General features: G+C 45.4%; 1 protein-coding gene across 2 annotated transcripts in view; it reads right to left on the bottom strand.

Annotated features, from left to right (window-relative positions):
- CREM (cAMP responsive element modulator) overlaps nt 1-20351 on the bottom strand; it is a 73734-nt gene that overhangs the window by 51240 nt on the left and 2143 nt on the right. The window contains exons 2-3 of one of the 2 annotated variants that reach the window (XM_073334455.1): nt 5700-5704; nt 5562-5585 (exon numbers count right to left, since the gene is read on the bottom strand). The exons of the other annotated variant lie outside the window; for it this stretch is intronic. Of the exons in view, the coding sequence (XP_073190556.1) occupies nt 5562-5585; nt 5700-5704 (29 nt within the window). The remainder of the gene's footprint in view (nt 1-5561; nt 5586-5699; nt 5705-20351) is intronic. 2 annotated transcript variants of the gene reach the window in all.

Here is a 20351-nt window from a genome sequence, read left to right as displayed (position 1 = left end):
CCACCCTCCAGAACATTAATGAAGATATTGAACAAAACCAGCCCCAGGACCGACCCTTGGGGCACTCTGCTTGATACTAGCTGCCAACTAGACATGGAACCATTGATCACTGCCCATTGAGCCCGATGATCTAGCCTGCTTTCTATCCACTATATAGTCCATTCATCCAGTCCATACTTCTTTAACTTCTTGGCAAGAATACTGTGGGAAACTGTATCAAAAGCTTTGCTAAAGTCAAGGAACAACATGTCCACCACTTTCCCCTCATCCACAGAGCCAGTTATCTCATCATAGAAGGCAATTAGATTAGTCAGGAATGACTTGCCCTTGGTGAATCCATGCTGACTGTTCCTGATCACTTTCCTCTCCTCTAAGTGCTTCAGATTTGATTCCTTGAGGACCTGCTCCATGATTTTTCCAGGGACTGAGGTGAGTCTGACTGGCCTGTAGTTCCCAGGATCCTCCTTCTTCCCTTTTTTAAAGATGGGCACTACATTAGCCTTTTTCCAGTCATCTGGAACCTCCCCCGATTGCCATGAGATATCTATTTCAAAGATAATGGCCAATGGCTCTACAATCACATCCGCCAACTCCTTTAGCACCCTTGAATGCAGTGCATCCAGCACCATGGACTTGTGCTTGTCCAGCTTTTCTAAATAGTCCCAAACCACTTCTTTCTCCACAGAGGGCTGGTCACCTCCTCCCCATGCTGTGCTGCCCAGTGCAGTAGTCTGGGAGCTGACCTTGTTAGTTAAGATAGAGGCAAAAAAAAGCATTGAGTACATTAGATTTTCCACATCCTCTGTCACTCGGTTGCTTCCCTCATTCAATAAGGGACCCACACTTTCCTTGACTTTCTTCTTGTTGCTAACATACCTGAAGAAACTCTTCTTGTTATTCTTAACATCCCTTCCTAGCTGCAACTCCAAGTGTGATTTGGCCTTCCTGATTTCACTCCTGCATGCCCAAGCAATATTTTTATACTTCTCCCTGGTCATTTGTCCAATCTTCCACTTCTTGTAAGCTTCTTTTTTGTGTTTAAAATCAGCAAGGATTTCACTGTTAAGCCAAGCTGGTTACCTGCCATATTTGCTATTCTTTCTACACATCGGAATGGTTTGTTCCTGCAACCTCAATAAGGATTCTTTAAAACAGAATCATAGAATCATAGAGTATCAGGGTTGGAAGGGACCCCAGAAGGTCATCTAGTCCAACCCCCTGCTCAAAGCAGGACCAATTCCCAGTTAAATCATCCCAGCCAGGGCTTTGTCAAGCCTGACCTTAAAAACCTCTAAGGAAGGAGATTCTACCACCTCCCTAGGTAACGCATTCCAGTGTTTCACCACCCTCTTAGTGAAAAAGTTTTTCCTAATATCCAATCTAAACCTCCCCCACTGCAACTTGAGACCATTACTCCTCGTTCTGTCATCTGCTACCATTGAGAACAGTCTAGAGCCATCCTCTTTGGAACCCCCTTTCAGGTAGTTGAAAGCAGCTATCAAATCCCCCCTCATTCTTCTCTTCTGCAGGCTAAACAATCCCAGCTCCCTCAGCCTCTCCTCATAACTCATGTGTTCCAGTCCCCTAATCATTTTTGTTGCCCTTCGCTGGACTCTCTCCAATTTATCCACATCCTTCTTGAAGTGTGGGGCCCAAAACTGGACACAGTACTCCAGATGAGGCCTCACCAATGTCGAATAGAGGGGAACGATCACGTCCCTCAATCTGCTCGCTATGCCCCTACTTATACATCCCAAAATGCCATTGGCCTTCTTGGCAACAAGGGCACACTGCTGACTCAAATCCAGCTTCTCGTCCACTGTCACCCCTAGGTCCTTTTCCGCAGAACTGCTGCCTAGCCATTCGGTCCCTAGTCTGTAGCTGTGCATTGGGTTCTTCCGTCCTAAGTGCAGGACCCTGCACTTATCCTTATTGAACCTCATCAGATTCCTTTTGGCCCAATCTTCCAATTGGTCTAAGTCCTTCTGTATCCTATCCCTACCCTCCAGCATATCTACCACTCCTCCCAGTTTAGTATCATCCGCAAATTTGCTGAGAGTGCAATCCACACCATCCTCCAGATCATTTATGAAGATATTGAATAAAACCGGCCCCAGGACCGACCCTTGGGGCACTCCACTTGATACCGGCTGCCAACTAGACATGGAGCCATTGATCACTACCCGTTGAGCCCGACAATCTAGCCAGCTTTCTACCCACCTTATAGTGCCTTCATCCAGCCCATACTTCCTTAACTTGCTGACAAGAATACTATGGGAGACCGTGTCAAAAGCTTTGCTAAAGTCAAGAAACAATACATCCACTGCTTTCCCTTCATCCACAGAACCAGTAATCTCATTATAAAAGGCGATTAGATTAGTCAGGCATGACCTTCCCTTAGTGAATCCATGCTGGCTGTTCCTGATCACTTTCCTCTCATGCAAGTGCTTCAGGATTGATTCTCTGAGGACCTGCTCCATGATTTTTCCAGGGACTGAGGTGAGGCTGACTGGCCTGTAGTTCCCAGGATCTTCCTTCTTCCCTTTTTTAAAGATTGGCACTGCATTAGCCTTTTTCCAGTCATCCGGGACTTCCCCGGTTCGCCACGAGTTTTCAAAGATAATGGCCAGTGGCTCTGCAATCACAGCCGCCAATTCCTTCAGCACTCTCGGATGCAACTCGTCCGGCCCCATGGACTTGTGCACGTCCAGCTTTTCTAAATAGTCCCTAACCACCTCTATCTCCACAGAGGGCTGGCCATCTCTTCCCCATTTTGTGATGCCCAGCGCAGCAGTCTGGGAGCTGACCTTGTTAGTGAAGACAGAGGCAAAAAAAGCATTGAGTACATTAGCTTTTTCCACATCCTCTGTCACTAGGTTGCCTCCCTCATTCAGTAAGGGGCCCACACATTCCTTGGCTTTCTTCTTGTTGCCAACATACCTGAAGAAACCCTTCTTGTTACTCTTGACATCTCTGGCTAGCTGCAGCTCCAGGTGCGATTTGGCCCTCCTGATAACATTCCTACATGCCCGAGCAATATTTTTATACTCTTCCCTGGTCATATGTCCAACCTTCCACTTCTTGTAAGCTTCTTTTTTATGTTTAAGATCCGCTAGGATTTCACCATTAAGCCAAGCTGGTCGCCTGCCATATTTACTATTCTTTCGACTCATCGGGATGGTTTGTCCCTGTAACCTCAACAGGGATTCCTTGAAATACAGCCAGCTCTCCTGGACTCCTTTCCCCCTCGTGTTATTCTCCCAGGGGATCCTGCCCATCAGTTTCCTAAGGGAGTCAAAGTCTGCTTTTCTGAAGTCCAGGGTCTGTATTCTGCTGTTCTCCTTTCTTCCTTGTGTCAGGATCCTGAACTCGACCATCTCAGGGTCACTGTCTCCCAGATTCCCATCCACTTTTGCTTCCCCTACTAATTCTTCCTGGTTTGTGAGCAGCAGGTCCAGAAAAGCTCTGCCCCTAGTTGGTTCCTCCAGCACTTGCACCAGGAAATTGTCCCCTACTCTTTCAAAAACTTCCTGGATTGTCTGTACACCGCTTTATTACTCTCCCAGCAGATATCTGGGTGATCGAAGTCTCCCATGAGAACCAGGGCCTGCGATCTAGTGACTTCTGTTAGTTGCCAGAAGAAAGCCTTATCCACCTCATCCCCCTGGTCTGGTGGTCTATAGTAGACTCCCACCATGACACCACCCTTGTTGCTCACACTTCTAAACTTAATCCAGAGACTCTCAGGTTTTTCTGCAGTTTCATACTGGTGCTTGAGCAGTCATACTGCTCTCTTACACAGTGCAACTCCCCCACCTTTTCTGCCCTGCCAGTCCTTCCTGAATAATTTACTGAATGTGATTATCCAATTTGTATGCCTGTTTCATTTCTGTATCTGAAGTTAGGAATATTATCTATGTATCTGTATTTCAACTATGTTACTTTGAGTGACGCCCACTGCTAATACTTCAGGTACAACAATGGAAAAGCCAGACAGGGCAGATGGCCCATTACCGAGGACAATGAACTGGGAAAAGGCTTGGCCTTCCTGCAGACATTACATACTGCATCTGACTCATGGATGCTGTGATACTACATAGTCAGGTGATCTTGTCACCTGATACTAAATATTACCTAGGACTTCCTGTAACTTTCCACTGGAAGGGAGGGGGGTCAGATTTGGGAAACAAAGGATTCCTGCCTTATGTAAATCCAATTTAATGGTGGCGAGGAAAGCAAACGAGGCTCCTCCTCTTCATGGCCTGTCTGCCCAAGAAGAAAGTCTGCTAAAGCCACCTGAAGGGAAACCAGTGGGGAGTCCAGACTGAAAAGAATTATAACTGGAACTCTGAACCACAGAAACTTTGCAACCTGCCTAAAATAACACTTAGGGTAAGAAATTACATTTTGCAACCTGTTCCTTAAGTGTATTGAGCTTAGCATGTGTACTTCTGTTTATCTGCTCAGTAATCTGCTTTGTTCTGTCTGTTATCTCTTATATTCACTTAAAAATCACTTTTTGTAGTTAATAAACTTATTGCTTGTTTATAATATAACCCAGTTTATGTAATTTCTAACTGGGGGGGCAAGAAGTTGTGCATATCCCCCTCCACATTGAGAGAGGGGGCGAATGTCAGAAAACCTTTAGGTTTGTACCCCTTAAAGGGAGTGGGCACTAGAGTGTTGGGGAGAGCCCCAAAAGCTTTTGAATCTTTCCAGAGTGGATCTCTGTCTCTCTGTGCAGCTGGGTGTGGCCCTGCCTATGTGCTTGGCTGGAAGAGGCTTGTGAGCCTAGCCCAGCAAGGCCAGGAAAAGGGGACCCAGGCTGGCGGAATAGGCTGATTGAGCAGAGGAGGCTCAGTTAAACCCCAGCACATAAGCTGACACCCCAAAGGGCCCAAACCCGTCACAATGGGCCTGTGCTCTCCCCACTTGTTACTAGCCATAACATGTGAAGGCCCATTTCACAGGTGGCTGAAAAAGTTTATTCCAAACATCTTGAAGTTCCATCAACAGAGCTGTATGAAACATAGCAACTGCAGAAATCCAACTGATTTTAACAGCAATTAGTTAAACTCTCCAAGAGACAGAAATGCTTGATTCTGGTTCTAAGTGGCATTAAGATGGATCCAACAGGCTGCTTACTGTTTACTGGTCTAGACTTTGTAGATCCTGTGGTTTAGGAAAAGAAAAACTTTTTTCTTTCACCACAGAAAAGGCATAAGATGTATATATAACAAATCTATGTTACAATCAACTGGGAAAAAAACCAAATACTAGCTCATAAGCCTCCTTTCTTATTGATGTATTTGTCACAGGTCATCTCTGTGAAGATGCAGAGGAAGGGGGATACCTAAATGGCAATGTTTCAATAGTCAAAGTAAAAAGAGTATAATGGTCCAGTATGCTTTTAATACACTGGCCCAGTGGCTGATCACCATTATTCTTTATATTCCTACAGTCCAACAGGATTCATTAGTCTCCCAGGGCAGACATTTGAGAAACACAATGATTGGAGAAAAGATAAGTAGTTATCTTTCACAGTTTCAGGGTAACTACACCTGTATTCCCCACTCCGTAGTTCACTCCAAGAGTTCCCAGGCAAGTCTCAGGTCTCCAGCCATCATCTGTCTTTGGGCAGGGATCCTTGTGCGACTTCCTTCTGACCAGGGGGTTGTAAGGCTGAACAACTCCCTGACTTACACTGCGATATCCCCAGGGCCAGCAAGCCAATTTGCCTAAAGGCCAGCATCTGTGCTTTGCTTTGTCTCCAAGGTCTGTGAACAGCGTATTGTCAGCAGTTACAAGTTACCACACAGCTCTTTCTAAGCAAGCATATTTATTCTTAAGGTAAAAGCATTAGAGAGAAAACATAACAACAAACAGATTTAAATACACAATAAACATCCCGGGGTCATCCATGCTACTAGGCCAAAGTCTTTCGGACCCTTATGCAAGGGTTGGAGTTGCCCTTGGACAAAAGGCCCTGTCTGTTTTCTGGATCAGAAAGAAGGCCTGTGTCAGTGTTAACCCAGACTTTTATCCAAAACTCCTTTCTTTGTCTTATGGCTGCGGTGGGCAACCTGAAGCTGGTCAGGGTAATCCGCTGGCAGGCTGCAAGACAGTTTGTTTACATTGACTGTCCGCAGGCACGAACACCCGCAGCTCCCGGTGGCTGCAGTTCGCCATTCCCGGCCAATGGGAGCTGTGGGAAGTGGTGCATTCCACAGGGACGTTCTGGCTGCTGCTTTCCGCAGCTCCCCTTGGCCAGGAACGGCGAACCGCGGCCACTGGGAGCTGCGGGCAGCCGTGCCTGCAGACAATCAATGTAAACAAACTGTCTCTTGGTCTGCCAGCGCATTACTCTGATGGGCCACAGGTTTCCCACCACTGTCTTAAGGTCTCTGGACAATCCAGTTTAAACCAGTATATGGGAGCCTCCCCAGATGGTGGAAACTCTCGTGTGGGGGTTACAATCTGAGTAATTTGCCTTCACCACCTCCCACTGCTTTTGGTTCCTGGAGAAGTTGTGGGAACCCTCCCCACTGGAGTGGCATACAATCCCTAGCCACAGTGATACACAAATTTAATAGAATATGGTCCTTAAAGATATTGCATGGGATTGCAATATCTGTCACACTCTTACCACTGTTGAAAGCAGCGTTGCTGTAGCTGTGTTGGTCCCAGGATATTAGAGAGACAAGCTGGGTAAGATAGTATCTTTTATAGGACCAAATTCTGCTGGTGAGAGACAAGCTTTCAAGTTTACACAGAGCTCTTCTTCAGGTCTTGAAGATGACCTGAAGAAGAACTCTGTGTAAGCTCGAAAGCTTGTCTCTCTCACCAGTAGAATTTGGTCCAATAAAAGACACTACCTCACCCATCCTGACACTCTTACCACCTTATTTAACATCTTGTCCCCCTTTATAAAGCAAAGCTGCATTTAACTGTAAAGTCTGGATTCCAGCCAAATGCCAGATGTTGCATCTCCTCACAGTAGTCAGACCATCTGACCATGTTGCTAAGCATACTCAATCCAAAGAGAGAGCACAGAGAAAGCTACAAAGTAATTAATATTGCGTAACTCATTAAAAATCTCATGCTCCTGATTTAGTTCATCAGAAGCAAGGTCAATAAACATCTGGCTGGACAGAACAGAAAAAAAGGAATGGATGAGTAGCAATCTTAAATGCCATTCAAGAAATGTCTCATGCCTTGAGAAGAGCTAAAATAATAGACTCATAGACTTTAGGCCAGAAGGAACCTAATCTGGCCTTCTGCACATCACAAGCCACAGAACCTCACCCACTCACTCCTGTAATACACCCAGAACCTCTTGTTGAATTATTAAAGTACTCAGATCATGATTTAAAGACTTCACGTTACAGAGAATCCGCCATTTACTCTGATTTAAACCAGCAAGTGACGTGTGCCCCATGATGCAGAGGAAGGTGAAAACCCTCCAGTGATCCTTCTTGTCAGTAATTTTGGGTAGCAGCCAGAGAATGGTGTAGAGAGATGATTTTGAAGTCAGGGAAAGCAACATTCCATTCAGTTGCTTTTTCTTTATTTAATTCCTCCAGAGACAGAATATTTAAGAGAAGCAACCTGAGTGAGAGCCACAGATCCATTAGTATGTTAACATACTGAAATATGATGTCTATGAATTCCTTATAGAATGAGAGTGCCAACATTTTCCATTCAATATACCTACAAAAATATCCATTTGATACTCCAGCCTAGGGAACTTACCTCCCTAGGAAGTGAATGTACTAGCAATATCTTTAAACTTTCAGTGTAAGACAGTGGCTCACCTTCAGACTCTGGCGCATAGAAGTCTCCCAGATGGGAAAATTTGTTAACCAAGTCCTCCTCATCTTAAGTCAGGAGACATTTAAAAAGGGGACCACTGGAATGCTAATACTCCTTCCCAGAAGTAGGCCGTGCTACAGAACCAGGCTGTGGATTTGCAGAAGGAAGAGCTGGGAGAAGTTGATCTGAAAATGTAAAGCTGGATAGAAGCAGTTGGGGAAACCAGGTCCTGAAGATGGCAGCCAACTCTTGTTCTAACTGGCTGCGGTGGAAAAGAGCCCAGTCAAGAGACAAAGAGCAGAGTCTACTATAATGCTTTGCTTCAGAGGAACAACACGCTAGAACAACTTCACAGTCAAGAAAAAATGTCCGGCTGAGCAAAAACAGTATGCAGCTACAACAGTGTGCCCCTGGTGGTCAAACAGCTAAAATGCATGTTGATCTGCAAGAGTTACTAGGGCGGCACTCTGGCTGCTCACAGCTCTCAGTAACCCTCCTCCTGCTGCTGATTATTTGATGCCCAAACAAATTTTTGCAGAATTTAAAACTTTTTTTTAATTGTAAAATGCCTATTTTTTTCAGAAGGGCTGAGCACCTACAGCTCTCACTGACTTCAGCAGGAGTTGTGAGTACTCAACACTTCTGAAGATCAGATCATATGTTTTAGCTCTTATTGCTGAAAAGAAAACTTTCCAAATGTGAACTGATTCTGTGCTCTCTTCCTGAGTCTGCAGAAAACAACAAGATGTAAACTGCTTTAACAATAAATTTCCATGTCAAATTACATACCAAAATTTCTCACTATTTCACAGGTAATCATTTTAATTGAAACATCTAAGGTGTATAGCTAGTGTGACTTCAATCATCTGGTGCTGATTGTAACAAATCTGACAATTTCCTGCAACATCCTTCAAAAATCTTAATGAATGAAGTTTAAGTATCTTTGCAATCCATTGTATCAAATGCAAAGGTTATGTATTATTGTGGGCCAAGATTGTATGTAATGTCTCCAGCACGGAGATGTGAGGGGAATCCTGGGAAGAGTTATGAATTTCAAAGGAGGCACTGAATAACGTGCCAGACAGGAATGGACTTTTGGGACAAACAGTAACAAGTTTGCCTGAGGAGCCTCTACAGGGAGGTGAATGAAAATTCCCCAGCTCTGTTTATGCAAAAAACCTAGCCTTTTGAAGATATGCCCTGGGGAGAGGACTGTTATCTGCTGATTACCTGTTCCTGGAGTCTCAACATCAAAGGCCCAAGCTATATAAAGGAAAAACTAATTTATCCTTGGGTGTGCTAGTTCTAAGCTAAGCTGTTATGAACTTGTGACCTTGTTTAAAGGGCAGACTCCTATCAGAGACCTTGGAGAAGTAGGAGGATGATTTCTGGTAAGCTTATTAGCATGTTTGTAAGTACTTTTGTCGTTTTTAATATGTTTTCTCTGTAATGCTTTCACTTAAGAATAAATGTGATTGCTTATTAAGAGCTGTGGGGTAACTTGTAATTGCTGGCAATTAGTTATTCATAGCCTTCAGAGAGAAAGCAAAGCACAGACACTGGTCTGTATAGGCAGTCTGGCATGCTGGAAATATCACAGTGTGGGCAGGGAACTGTGCAGCCTCAAAATTCAATGGTCAGGAGGGACAGAAATGTGGGTCTCTGCCCAAGAGAGGTGACAGCTGAGGAGCCGGGAGCCTAGAGTGCATGCCCTTGGTGGACCATGGCGGAGAAATACAGATGCAGTTCCCCTGAACTGTGACAAAAATAATTACAAAAAATCTTTACCAAGGAAAGTGCTTTGTTTAGTTCATCCATCAGAAGTCCCAAGTGACAGACTTTCCAGCACTTCTCTTGAGATACTATTCCACAGGCTAATAGAGCTCAATGCTACGAAGTTTATCCTGATATTCATCCTAGATTTTATACTTCTTAATTTCTTGCCATTACTCCTAGTTAGAACTTGAACTGAGCCACCTGAGAGAGGAAAAGGAATTGGGGGGCAAGTAAGTGGTGCTTATTTATTTTCCAGTTCAATCTTAGAAAGACTGAAATTACTGCCTGAAGGAACACAGGAGTCTGAGCACCCCTACACCAAATACATGCACTTTCCTGAGAAGATTCTTTTTCTACAGGGGATATAAAAGTACCAGAAGAGAGAAGAATTAATAAACAGAGCAAATGCTGTCTAGCAAAGGAGAAGCAGCAACACATACGCCGAAGAGACAACTGTAGTGATGACTAGCTGGCCGGGGTCTGAATATATGGGGCTCAAAATGAGAGAAATCAAAAAGTACAGACCACTTGTCTTCATTGGGCAGGAATCCTGTCTAGGAAAGTTTAAGTGGTAAAAAGATCACCTTGCAGGATTTCTTCTTCAGTGGACCAGTTCTTCTGCAGAGGCCTCAGGTATAGCCCTAGTCAGTGGGGTCACATGGGTGCATGAAGCTATTACGCCTAACATCTGCAGGAAGAACAGTACACTTCTCGGGTGCTGGGATCCCAGAGGATACTATCTCTCAAATGGTATGAAAAACTCAGTGCTCGGAATAACCCCTTTTTTATGCCAAGATAAAAATAGGTGCTTCATTACTTAGGCAAAACCTCAAGGGTTGGAACTATCTGTATGTTTTCCCTAGAAACAAGAACACTCCCTGAGCTCATGATACTCTGATCAGTCAACAGTCTAAATACAGGGAAACAATGATATTTGTGTTGTCTGAGGAATGAAGACTCAGCAGTGAAAACATTCAGTGATTTAGAAAGACCAAAGGGTAGGATATCATAATGATAGTGGCCTTTTCCTACACAAAACCAGAGATACTTCTCATAAAATGGATGGATTATCAGGTATAAGAGATGCTGTCAACACAACCTCTTTTCTTTCCATAACAAGAAATAATAGGAGTAAAACATGTTCTCCTTTTTATTACTAAAAGACCATCTCCATACCCTCTTTTTAGAGAAGGAAGGTAACTTCTTCCCTTAATATCTTCTCATGAGAGGGATCTCTGAAAATGGAGAGGAAGAGGAAAGAGTACAAATCTAAAACTGAATAGTTAAAGCTGTTGACTATCACATCAAACTGTCTGCCTGGTGCTCAATGCAACAGGCCATCTTACCACTGAGATAAGGCAGACCACTGACAAAAATGTTTGAACTTCTGCCTGAAAGAGGAGTGTCTATGGGCAGACTTCCAATCTGTTGGAGGTCAAGGAAGACCTGTGCCTCTAGAATCCAAGGGAGTAGTACCCTCTTAACTGAAGGCATTTAAAGTAGCTAAAGATGTCTGGAAAGTTGTCCAAAAGTCTTCAACCTTTTTAAGCTATCATCTCTTTCTTCACTAACAGATCTTTTCACACAGAAAGTGAACTATTGTGGTATGAGCTTCATACAGCAATGTGGTGCTCTTCAGCCAAAAGAACTAGTGAGTGGTAATAGCTGCATTAGAATGGGCATTGTATGCTAACTCGTAGGGCATGTTTGGCCATCATCTCATCTTCAGACACAAAGAATTTAAGATCTTGCACGAACTGAGAAAGGATTTAATAAAAAATGAGCAACAGCTTGTAACCTGAGAAAGTTGCACTTCTCAAACATGGCTTGCTGTCAATTTACACCTGCAAGATTACATCTTTTCCAGCACCAGTGAGATCTTTTTAAAAATTATATATTTTCAAGAGTGTTTTTTCCTTAAGAGTTCAGTTATTTTACAATATAGCTTTTTCGTTCTGTTGACCTACTAACAAGATCAATCTCCCTTTGATAAAGGTACACTGGTAAAGTGGGAATGAAAAAAGAAAAACATACTTGAAATACTCGCTAGAATATAGTTTTTCAATCACTGTAAATGTAACTATCCTCTTTGCACTGGCAACTTACTTGTGTCTAGATAGTGAAGTGGAAATGTACAGAAAAGACCATAAGAGCTGCTTCAGCCTCATGGAAACCTATGAGATGCAACCTGCTGTTTTTGATATCTTCTGTTACTCTTTTCCATTCCTGGAAGGATATTAAATGAAAAAGAGAAAATACCAGTAGCTGCAGTTCTTTAATCTGGCTCCCTCTGGCTATTTACACTTGTAGTATCTAGGTGTTTACGCTGCACATTCCAGGATCACATAGAAAGTAGTGTTTACTGGAGATACTCGCTCTTTCTATTCACACTGCTTCACACAGGGTTTCAAAAGTATAAAAGGGGAAATGGTCTCAGCCACCCTTTAGTTCTTTTCACTAACACAGGAATTCTTAACCCAAAATCTAAAGAAGTTAAGAAAGCAAGAGAGGAATGTGAATATGCAGAGGTAACACTATCTAAGAGCACATCTACACTTAAAATGCTGCAGCAGCTTCTCCCATCGGTGTAGTTAATCCACCTCTGCGAGAGGTTGTAGCTACATGGAAAGGAGATGCCCTCTTGTTGACATACCGCTGTCTGCATAGTGGCTTAGGTCAGTATAACTGCATTGTTCAGAGGTGTGGATTTTTCACAACCCTGAGAGACACAGTTATACTGATGTAAGTTTATAGTGTAGACCTGGCCTAATAATTATAGTTGTGGAAATATAACTTCTGTCACGTTGAGGTAGTCCACATATTTTCATTTGTAGAAGTTTGGTAACAGTACCACCCCAAAAAAGGGCACAGATGTTCTAGGTGAACAAGAACTTCAGAACTGCTAAAATGAACAACAGCTCTGGATACCAGGTCCAGAGAGTATTAGAAGGGACTTGTGACAGGTTAGTCTGCCCTTTAAGGGCAGTGGTGCCAAAGGGTCAGCCCACCACCCAATTATATGGCATGGTCCTTTAATGTTTTGAGAGGTTTGGGGGTATGCAAGGATCTAGGAAATAAGAGGTATTGCTGGAGAGGAAGAAGTCCTGGCAATAAACAAAATGTGGGAGAAAGTCAGTAACTGTTTCTTTAAGGGTCCAGGACTAGTGAACTTGCAGAGTGGGTGAGGCAACCTACTGGGGATGAGCTGGAAGAAGGAGACTGGCATATATGCTACCTCCACCCCTCAGCAGGGTAGACGCCAGCAGTAGAAGGCTGCCTACTGAGCCCTCCAAGTCCGAGGACTAATTGGGAGAAAGGGGCCAGCTGGAGGAGAAACTGGCTAAGGTTCTATAGAAGGCCTAAATTACAACCCAGCTCCAGGGAGGAGAACTGGAGACGCCTACCTTAAGGAGAAACAGAGAGACTGCCTAAGTTTCAATCCAATTTTGGGGAGGAGATATAGGGACTTCTGTCTTAAAAGAGGGTTACCATTTAGGCTACCTCTACACTATGAGCTAGAGGTGTGATTCCCCTGTTCGTGTACACCTACTTGTGCTAGCTCTCATCAAGCTAGCATGAGTATACACAGCAGCATAGCCATGGTAGTAGAGGCTTAGCTAAGCTTGCTGAGCAGAAACCCACCTGAAACTGATGGGTAGGACTCTGCTGCTGTGATACCCTGGCTACACTGCTATTGATATTCATACTAGCTCAGTGAGAGCGTACCCAAGCAGGGCAATCACACCCCTGGATTGTACTGTAGACCCAACCTTAGGCCCTGCCTACACAGGCAAGTTTCTGCACAGTAAAGCAGCTTTCTGCACTGTAACTCCCAAGGTGTACACAGTGCCAAGCCACTTAGTGCGTAGAAACTGCGCAGCAGCAGCGCTTTTAAAAAAAAAAACCCCGACGAGAGGCGTACAGCTTTCTGCGCTGGGGGTACAGGGCTGCGGTGCCAGTGTAGACACCCTGGTCGATTACAGCGCTGCAAATGGCCTCCGAGAGATGTCCCAAAATGCCTGTTCTTGCCTCTCTGGTCATTGGGTTGAACTCTACTGCCCTGCAGTCAGGTGACCAACCGCCATCCACACCCCTTTAATTCCTTGCGAATTTTGAAAGTCCCTTCCTGTTTGCTCGGTGATCTGTGCAGTGGTCTCAGTGCATCTTTCCAGGTGGCTATGCCTGCTCCATGCACTAGGCGATCCCCTGCTTAGAGCAATGCCGAGCTGCTGGAGAGGAGAGGAGGCTGTCCAGTCCCAGCTGTGTTCCAGCCATAGGAATTATGATACCTACGGACAGATTTCACAATGCATGACAGAAAGGGACACTGACCAGGACATACTGCAGTGCAGGGTCAAAGTGAAGGAGCTGCAGAACACCTACCACAAGGCGCAGGAGGCAAACTGACGCTCTGGTGGTGAGCCCACGAGTTGCCGATTCTACAAAGAGCTGGACGCGATACTCGGCAGCGATCCCACGTCCACTGCGAAGACCACTGTAGATACTTCGGTGGCTTGCATGCCAGTTGAGATTGGACCGAGCCAGGAGGAGGAAATCTTGGACAAAGATGTGGAGGGGGAGGGGGACCCAGAGGCAGAGAATGACTTGGAGGTCAGAGATGCAACCAGGAGCTCTTTTCTACCCCGAAGGAGGCCAGCCAGTCACAGCTGTCAGATGTTGGTGAAGTGCAAACAGGAAAGGAGGCCCCTGGTAAGTGGATTTGATGTGGGAAATCGCTGAAGCGAGTTGTTGGGGGCAGAAGGGTTGCAGAAATCAGGCTTGTCTCCCCCCGCATCCCTATTTTGAGCAGCGGAACACGCTGTTGATAGACTCCCTCACTTCATAGGAATCTCCCTCAGAGATCTCCAGGAAACTCTTGTGGAGATACTGAGCAACCCGCTGCCACAAGTTCCTCGGCAGAGCTGCTTTGTTTCTTGCCCCATTAATGGTAACTTTCCCGCACCACTGTGCCATTATAGGTGGTGAGGGGGAGGAACCATTGCTTCACACAGGCAAGCCACTTAGGGGCCAGGGCAGAAGCCACAGTCTTGGAGAATACTCTCCCTTGATTCCCTGCTCACCCTCAGCAGCGAGATATCTTCCATAATGATCACATCCTATGGGAAGTGTGGGGACAGGAATGATTATCAGGCCTCACCTACAGTGCTGGCTCTCCCCAAGAGCCACGTGCCCAGTGTACAGCAGGGTCTGGGAAGAGTGATTTACCTTGCCCCTGCAGCTACTTACCATTTTGGGGGTCTTGTGGCTCATGTGTGCTTGCCTAGGGTCAGCCAGTTAGTGACAGGTGTGAGAGTACTGGCTGTATTTTAAATTACTGATTCAGTGTTCTCCGTGTTGCAAACAATACAGTTTCTGTACAATGTTGCATTTAAACTTCACAGAGATGACCTTGGGAGCCCAGCCTCCTTCTTTATTATCAGCAACTGAACTGCTGCACAGAATTAGAAAGCGGCCAAGAAGAACTAAAGAGGACTTTCTGCATGATGTTATGATGCACTCCGCCGCCGAGAAACAGGAATTGAAGGAGTGGCGGGACAGCAAGAAGAGGAACTGAAAGGAGAATGCGGCATGCCAGAATGAAGCCATGGAGCGGCTCTTAAAGGTTATGGAGTGCCAAGCACAGACGCTCCAGGCAATACTAGCTCTGCAAACCGAGCAGAGCTCTCCGCGCCCGTCCTCCCCTGCAGCTGCTGTCGCAAAACTCTTTCCCATGTGTCCTCCAGATACCGCCAACACACTCTTATCAACGTTCTGGCTCCAGTCTCTACCCACAGCATTCCATTCCTTCCTCCTCACAGGCCAGAACTGTGGATTCCCAGTACACACTGCACTCAACACCCTTAACTCTTCAGTTTGACCCTGCTGAAGTACTGTACCTGCTGCACTGTACTCCAAAGGAGAAGGCTGGATCTGATCCCTGGACATACACAAATCTTTAGCCATCCCAGGACCCCACCTCCTCCTGGGACTTTCCCTTCCCGCATCCCTCTCACTGCTGACTTTTTTGTTTGTTTGACTCTCTCCTCCAGTTGTTGCTTTTTAATAAAAAATTGTGTTGGTTTGAAAGCAATCATTATTCTATTAATTGAAAGCAAAAAGAGCCCTGCAAAGCAACATACAATTATATTAAGCCCACATATTGCATTGTCTGCACCAATTATCTCCAAGCATTACAGGCACTGCACTCCCAAGCATAGCAACAAATATTAGTGGCTTTCAGTGTCAAATTGCTGCCTTCAGGCATCCTTGATCCTTATGACCCCGTACTGCACCCCTCTAATAGCCGTGGTCTCTGGCTGCTCAAACTCAGCCTCCAGGCACTGAGCCTCTGTGCTCCTGCCCTGAGTGAAATTTTCACCCTTCCCTTCACAAATATTATGGAGCGTACAGCATGTGGCTATAAGCATAGGAATATTGTCATCGGCCAGGTCCAGCTTCCCATAGAGGCAGCGCCAGTGGGCCTTTAAACAGCCAAAAGGACACCCAACAGTAATTCTGCACTTGCTCAGCCTGTTGTTGGACTGCTCCTTGCTGCTGTCAAGCTGCCCCATGTATGGCTTCATAAGCCACGGCATTAAGGCTTAGAAGGAATCTCTCAGGATCACAATGGGCATTTTGACTTCACCTACGGTGATCTTCTGGTCCGGGAAGAAAGTCCCTGCTTGCAGCTTCCTGAACATGCCAGTGTTCCAAACGATGCGTGCATCATGCATCTTTTTGGACCAGCCTGCGTTAATGTCTGTGAAACGCCCATGGTGATCCACAAGCACCTGGAGAACCATTGAGAAATACCCCTTGCAATTAATGAACTCTGTGGATAGGTGGTCTGGTGCCAGAATTGAAATATGTGTGCCATCTATCGCCCCTACACAGTTGGGGAAGCCCATTTGTGCAAAGCCATCTACAATGTCAAGCGCGTTGCCCAGAGTCACGGTCTTTCAGAGCAGGATGCAATTAATGGCCCTGCAGACTTCCGTCAGCACAGGTCCAATGGTAGACTTTCCCACTCTGAACTGGTTAGTGACTGATTGGTAGCAGTCTGGAGTAGCCAGCTTCCACAGTGCAATCGCCACGCGCTTCTCCAACGGAAAGGCAGCTCTCATTCTCATATCCTTGCGCTGCAGGGCTGGGGCGAGCTCATCACACTGTCCCATGAATGTGGCTTTCCTCATCCAAAAGTTCTGCAGCCACTGCTCGTCATCCCAGACATGCATCATTATGTGATCCCACCACTCAGTGCTTGTTTCCCGAGCCCAAAAGCGGCATTCCACTGTGGTCAGCACCTCTGTGAAAGCTACAAGCAATCTCATGTTGTAGCTAGGAAGCGTGGCGAGATCAATGTCACACTCCTCTTGCCTTTGTAGTTTAAGGAATAACTCCACTGCCATGCGTGACGTGTTGGTCAGAGTGAGCAGCATACTGGTCAACAGTTTGGGATCCATTCCTGCAGCCCGAAAAGGCAGGGAGCGCAGTACACAAACTGTTGAAAGATGGCGCCAAATGCAGACAGAAGCACAGGGATTGCTGGGATGCAAAGCAATGCATCACGGGGCACTGGGACAGGACTCAGGATGCCCCATGACCCTCTCCGCCTTCCCACAACTATTAGCAGCTGAAGAGGAAGAGGTGTTCTGTGGGATAGCTGCCCAGAGTGCACCACTCCGAATACCGCTGCAAGTGCCGCAAATGTGAACACACTATTGCGCAGGAACCTGACAGTGTGAACACACAACAGCGGTTTCCCGTCAGCACTCTCTGAGCGGTGCTGTAACTGCCGGCGCTATAACTCTGCCAGTGTAGACATACCCTTAGAGTACTACCCCAGCTCCCAGAAGGAGCAAGAATGATTACAAGGATTTTTAAAGAGACCAAAAGTGAGTGTGAACTGGGATGACTGAGTGAGTTACACTGTAGACTTAATAAACACTCAATAAAGCAGACCCCAGAAAGGGGCTACATGTTTTGAACAAATCTAGTTGGGTAATTGATTGAAAGAACCCAAGAAGCGCTGAGTGAGATACACCAGCAGAGAGGTGAGGAGCCACAAGGGTGTGTGCTGGAGGACAGTCCCCATGACAGGATTGCAACCTCATTCTCCCAAATCAGGCTTCATTTGAATGGGGAAAAGACGGTTTAAATCCCACATAGAGCCTCAAGTAGCAGCTTTACAAAATGTTAAGATGAAGACCATCAGAAGGCATATTATATCTCCTGGTGGACGAACATCTGCCAGGTCACAGCAATTCTGAAACACAGTCACACTGGAGTCAAATTCTGAACTGTGATGGACAGATCCCTGATCTCATATGCATATGCCCCCAAAGAAGAAAGAAACTGTGAACAGATTTGGTGATATATAGATAACTTAAGACCCAGTGGACACTTAAAGTATGGGGCATAACTTCCCTGGATGTAAATAAGGCTCAGGGAAAATACAGACAAGCTAGTACCCAGAAAGAGCTGGAAGTAGGAGAGAGACTATGTTAGCCATCTAGTTTCCATAACCAGGACTTCACCCAAATTCATGTCTTGGGATCTGGTGACTTTCACTGGCTGGTAATGTACCAATTGAAGTAATTACCAATTGAAGCCTATGTGGTGCCTGTCACAGGACTGATCCTTTAAGAGGGAATCAGGGACCCACCTACCTGTGACAAACTCCTGCAACAAAAAATGAGCCAACTTATACCCACCGGGATCCAACTAAATCCTTAAGTGACTTATTGCCAGTTGTTTAGCTAATGTGCCTCATTAAGGGTTACTAGCACTCAGTTGGGCTCTAGAAAACAGGAAGTGCCTGAGAAGAGTAGCTCTCAGGAGAGCACACCAGAGCAAGGAATCTGGATGGAGTGTTCTCAGAGAGAATAGCTCCTCAGCAGCAGGAGAAGGAGGAGGAGAAGGGATGATAACAATGAAAAGGGAAAGGGAATAATGCCAAGAGTCTGAGGGGCTGCAGCTGGCTGGACAAAAGTGGCTGCAGGTGAGTGCTGCAGCAGATTAAGGTAGAGACTGGACCGGACCCAGAGAACCACAAGCCCCACAGAGGAGGGCTGTGTAAACCCCAAACTCAATAGGAGAGACTTTCTATTTCAAATATATTTCGATTTAATAAAGTAGAACCATAACAGGGGAACTTTGTTTTTCATTCTTTTGGTCTGTGTGGCATTCTTACGGGAAATTGAGGTAGAAAAAACCTATAGTGCCACGCTCAGCCAGCAGGAGGCATATGGGTGCAGCCACCACCCCAAAACAATGCCCTATATTTAGTGGGTAGTCTCAATTCAGTTTTTAATTCATAGGTGTTGTGACAAAGTTCCTGCTCTACCTTGGTGGGTCTTGCACTTATTGGCAGATTTGTTCGCCTGGGAGCTTCACGGCAGCCCTCAGCTTGGCCGTTTTTCTGAATTCACAGTCCAGATCGACTCCTCCTGTGTCTGACCAGCAGTTGGGAGGATTTGCGGGGAAACTGGGCCTGCCCTCTACTCCGGGTTCCAGCCCAGAGCCCTGTGGAATGCAGCTGTCTAGAGTGCCTCCTGGAACAGCTGTGCGAAAGCTACAACTCCCTGGGCTACTTCCAACACCTTCTTTATCCTCACCATAGGACCTTCCTCCTGGTGTCTGATAATGCTTGTACACCTCAGTCCTCCAACAGTCCGCGTTCTCACTCTCAGCTCCTAGTGCCTCTTGCTCCCAGCTCCTCACACGCACACCACAAACTGAACTGAGCTCCTTTTTAAAACCCAGGTGCCCTGATTAGCCTGCCTTAATTGAGTCTAGCAGCTTCTTGATTGGCTGCAGGTGTTCTAATCAGCCTGTCTTAATTGTCTCCAGAAGGTTCCGGATTGTTCTGGAACCTTCCCTGTTACCTTACTCAGGGAAAAGGGAACTACTTAGCCTGGGGCTAATATATCTGCCTTCTATTACTCTCCTATAGTCATCTGGCCCAACCCTGTCACTGTGTACATGTCACAGAAATCACTACCACAAATAGGACCTTTATTAGTTAAAGTAGAGAAGGCCAAAAATAGGATGAGTTTTCAGAAAGAACTACCTTCTAACCTTTATACCTGACTTTCCAAGTCAAGATTGAAGAGAACAGGGATGAATGGGTGCGTCTGGTGTGTGTGTAAACTGCATGGGCAATATGGAGAAGTTTGGATTGCAGCTGATACACAATTTCTATGGAGAAACAGATACAACACCCTTCTGGGTGCTGCCAATCTGAGTCCTTTCACAATATCACAAGCACTAACCTGATAAGCACACAAAAAGGACAGGTCACTTGAGTAGGTACTACGGCAGAGCAGTTGGCACAGTCCACAGGGAGCCAGAGACTAACACAGGAATGCATCCTGCTCACACAGAGGTTATGCCAATAAACTGTATTTGGATAAAATAGGCATCTCAGAAGCATTGTCTGGATTAAAAATAAACATGTGATGGAAAGCCATAGGAGTTGAATGGCACTGAAGTACTGTAGTATTCCAAAGGATCAGGATATAAATACTGACCAGCATACTGGAATGTTAGTAGCAATTTCCTTTAAATGAAGATCATAGAGAAAAACCTGAAGCTTTTATGGAGCTCACCTAATATATCAGACTAAAGTTTGATTTTTTAAATTGTCACCTCCATTCTATTAATCAGCTAAATACTTTTCCAGAGAATATCTAAAGTTTTTTAAAAAATAAAAAAAAATCCAGAAAGTGCCATCAAGTGCATAGGGAAGAAACATAAGCAAT

Source organism: Lepidochelys kempii, chromosome 2, assembly GCF_965140265.1.
Source record: "Lepidochelys kempii isolate rLepKem1 chromosome 2, rLepKem1.hap2, whole genome shotgun sequence".
NCBI classification, from domain to species: Eukaryota; Metazoa; Chordata; order Testudines; family Cheloniidae; genus Lepidochelys; species Lepidochelys kempii.
Note: the sequence above shows the minus strand (reverse complement) of the source record. Positions and strands in the feature narration are given on the sequence as shown.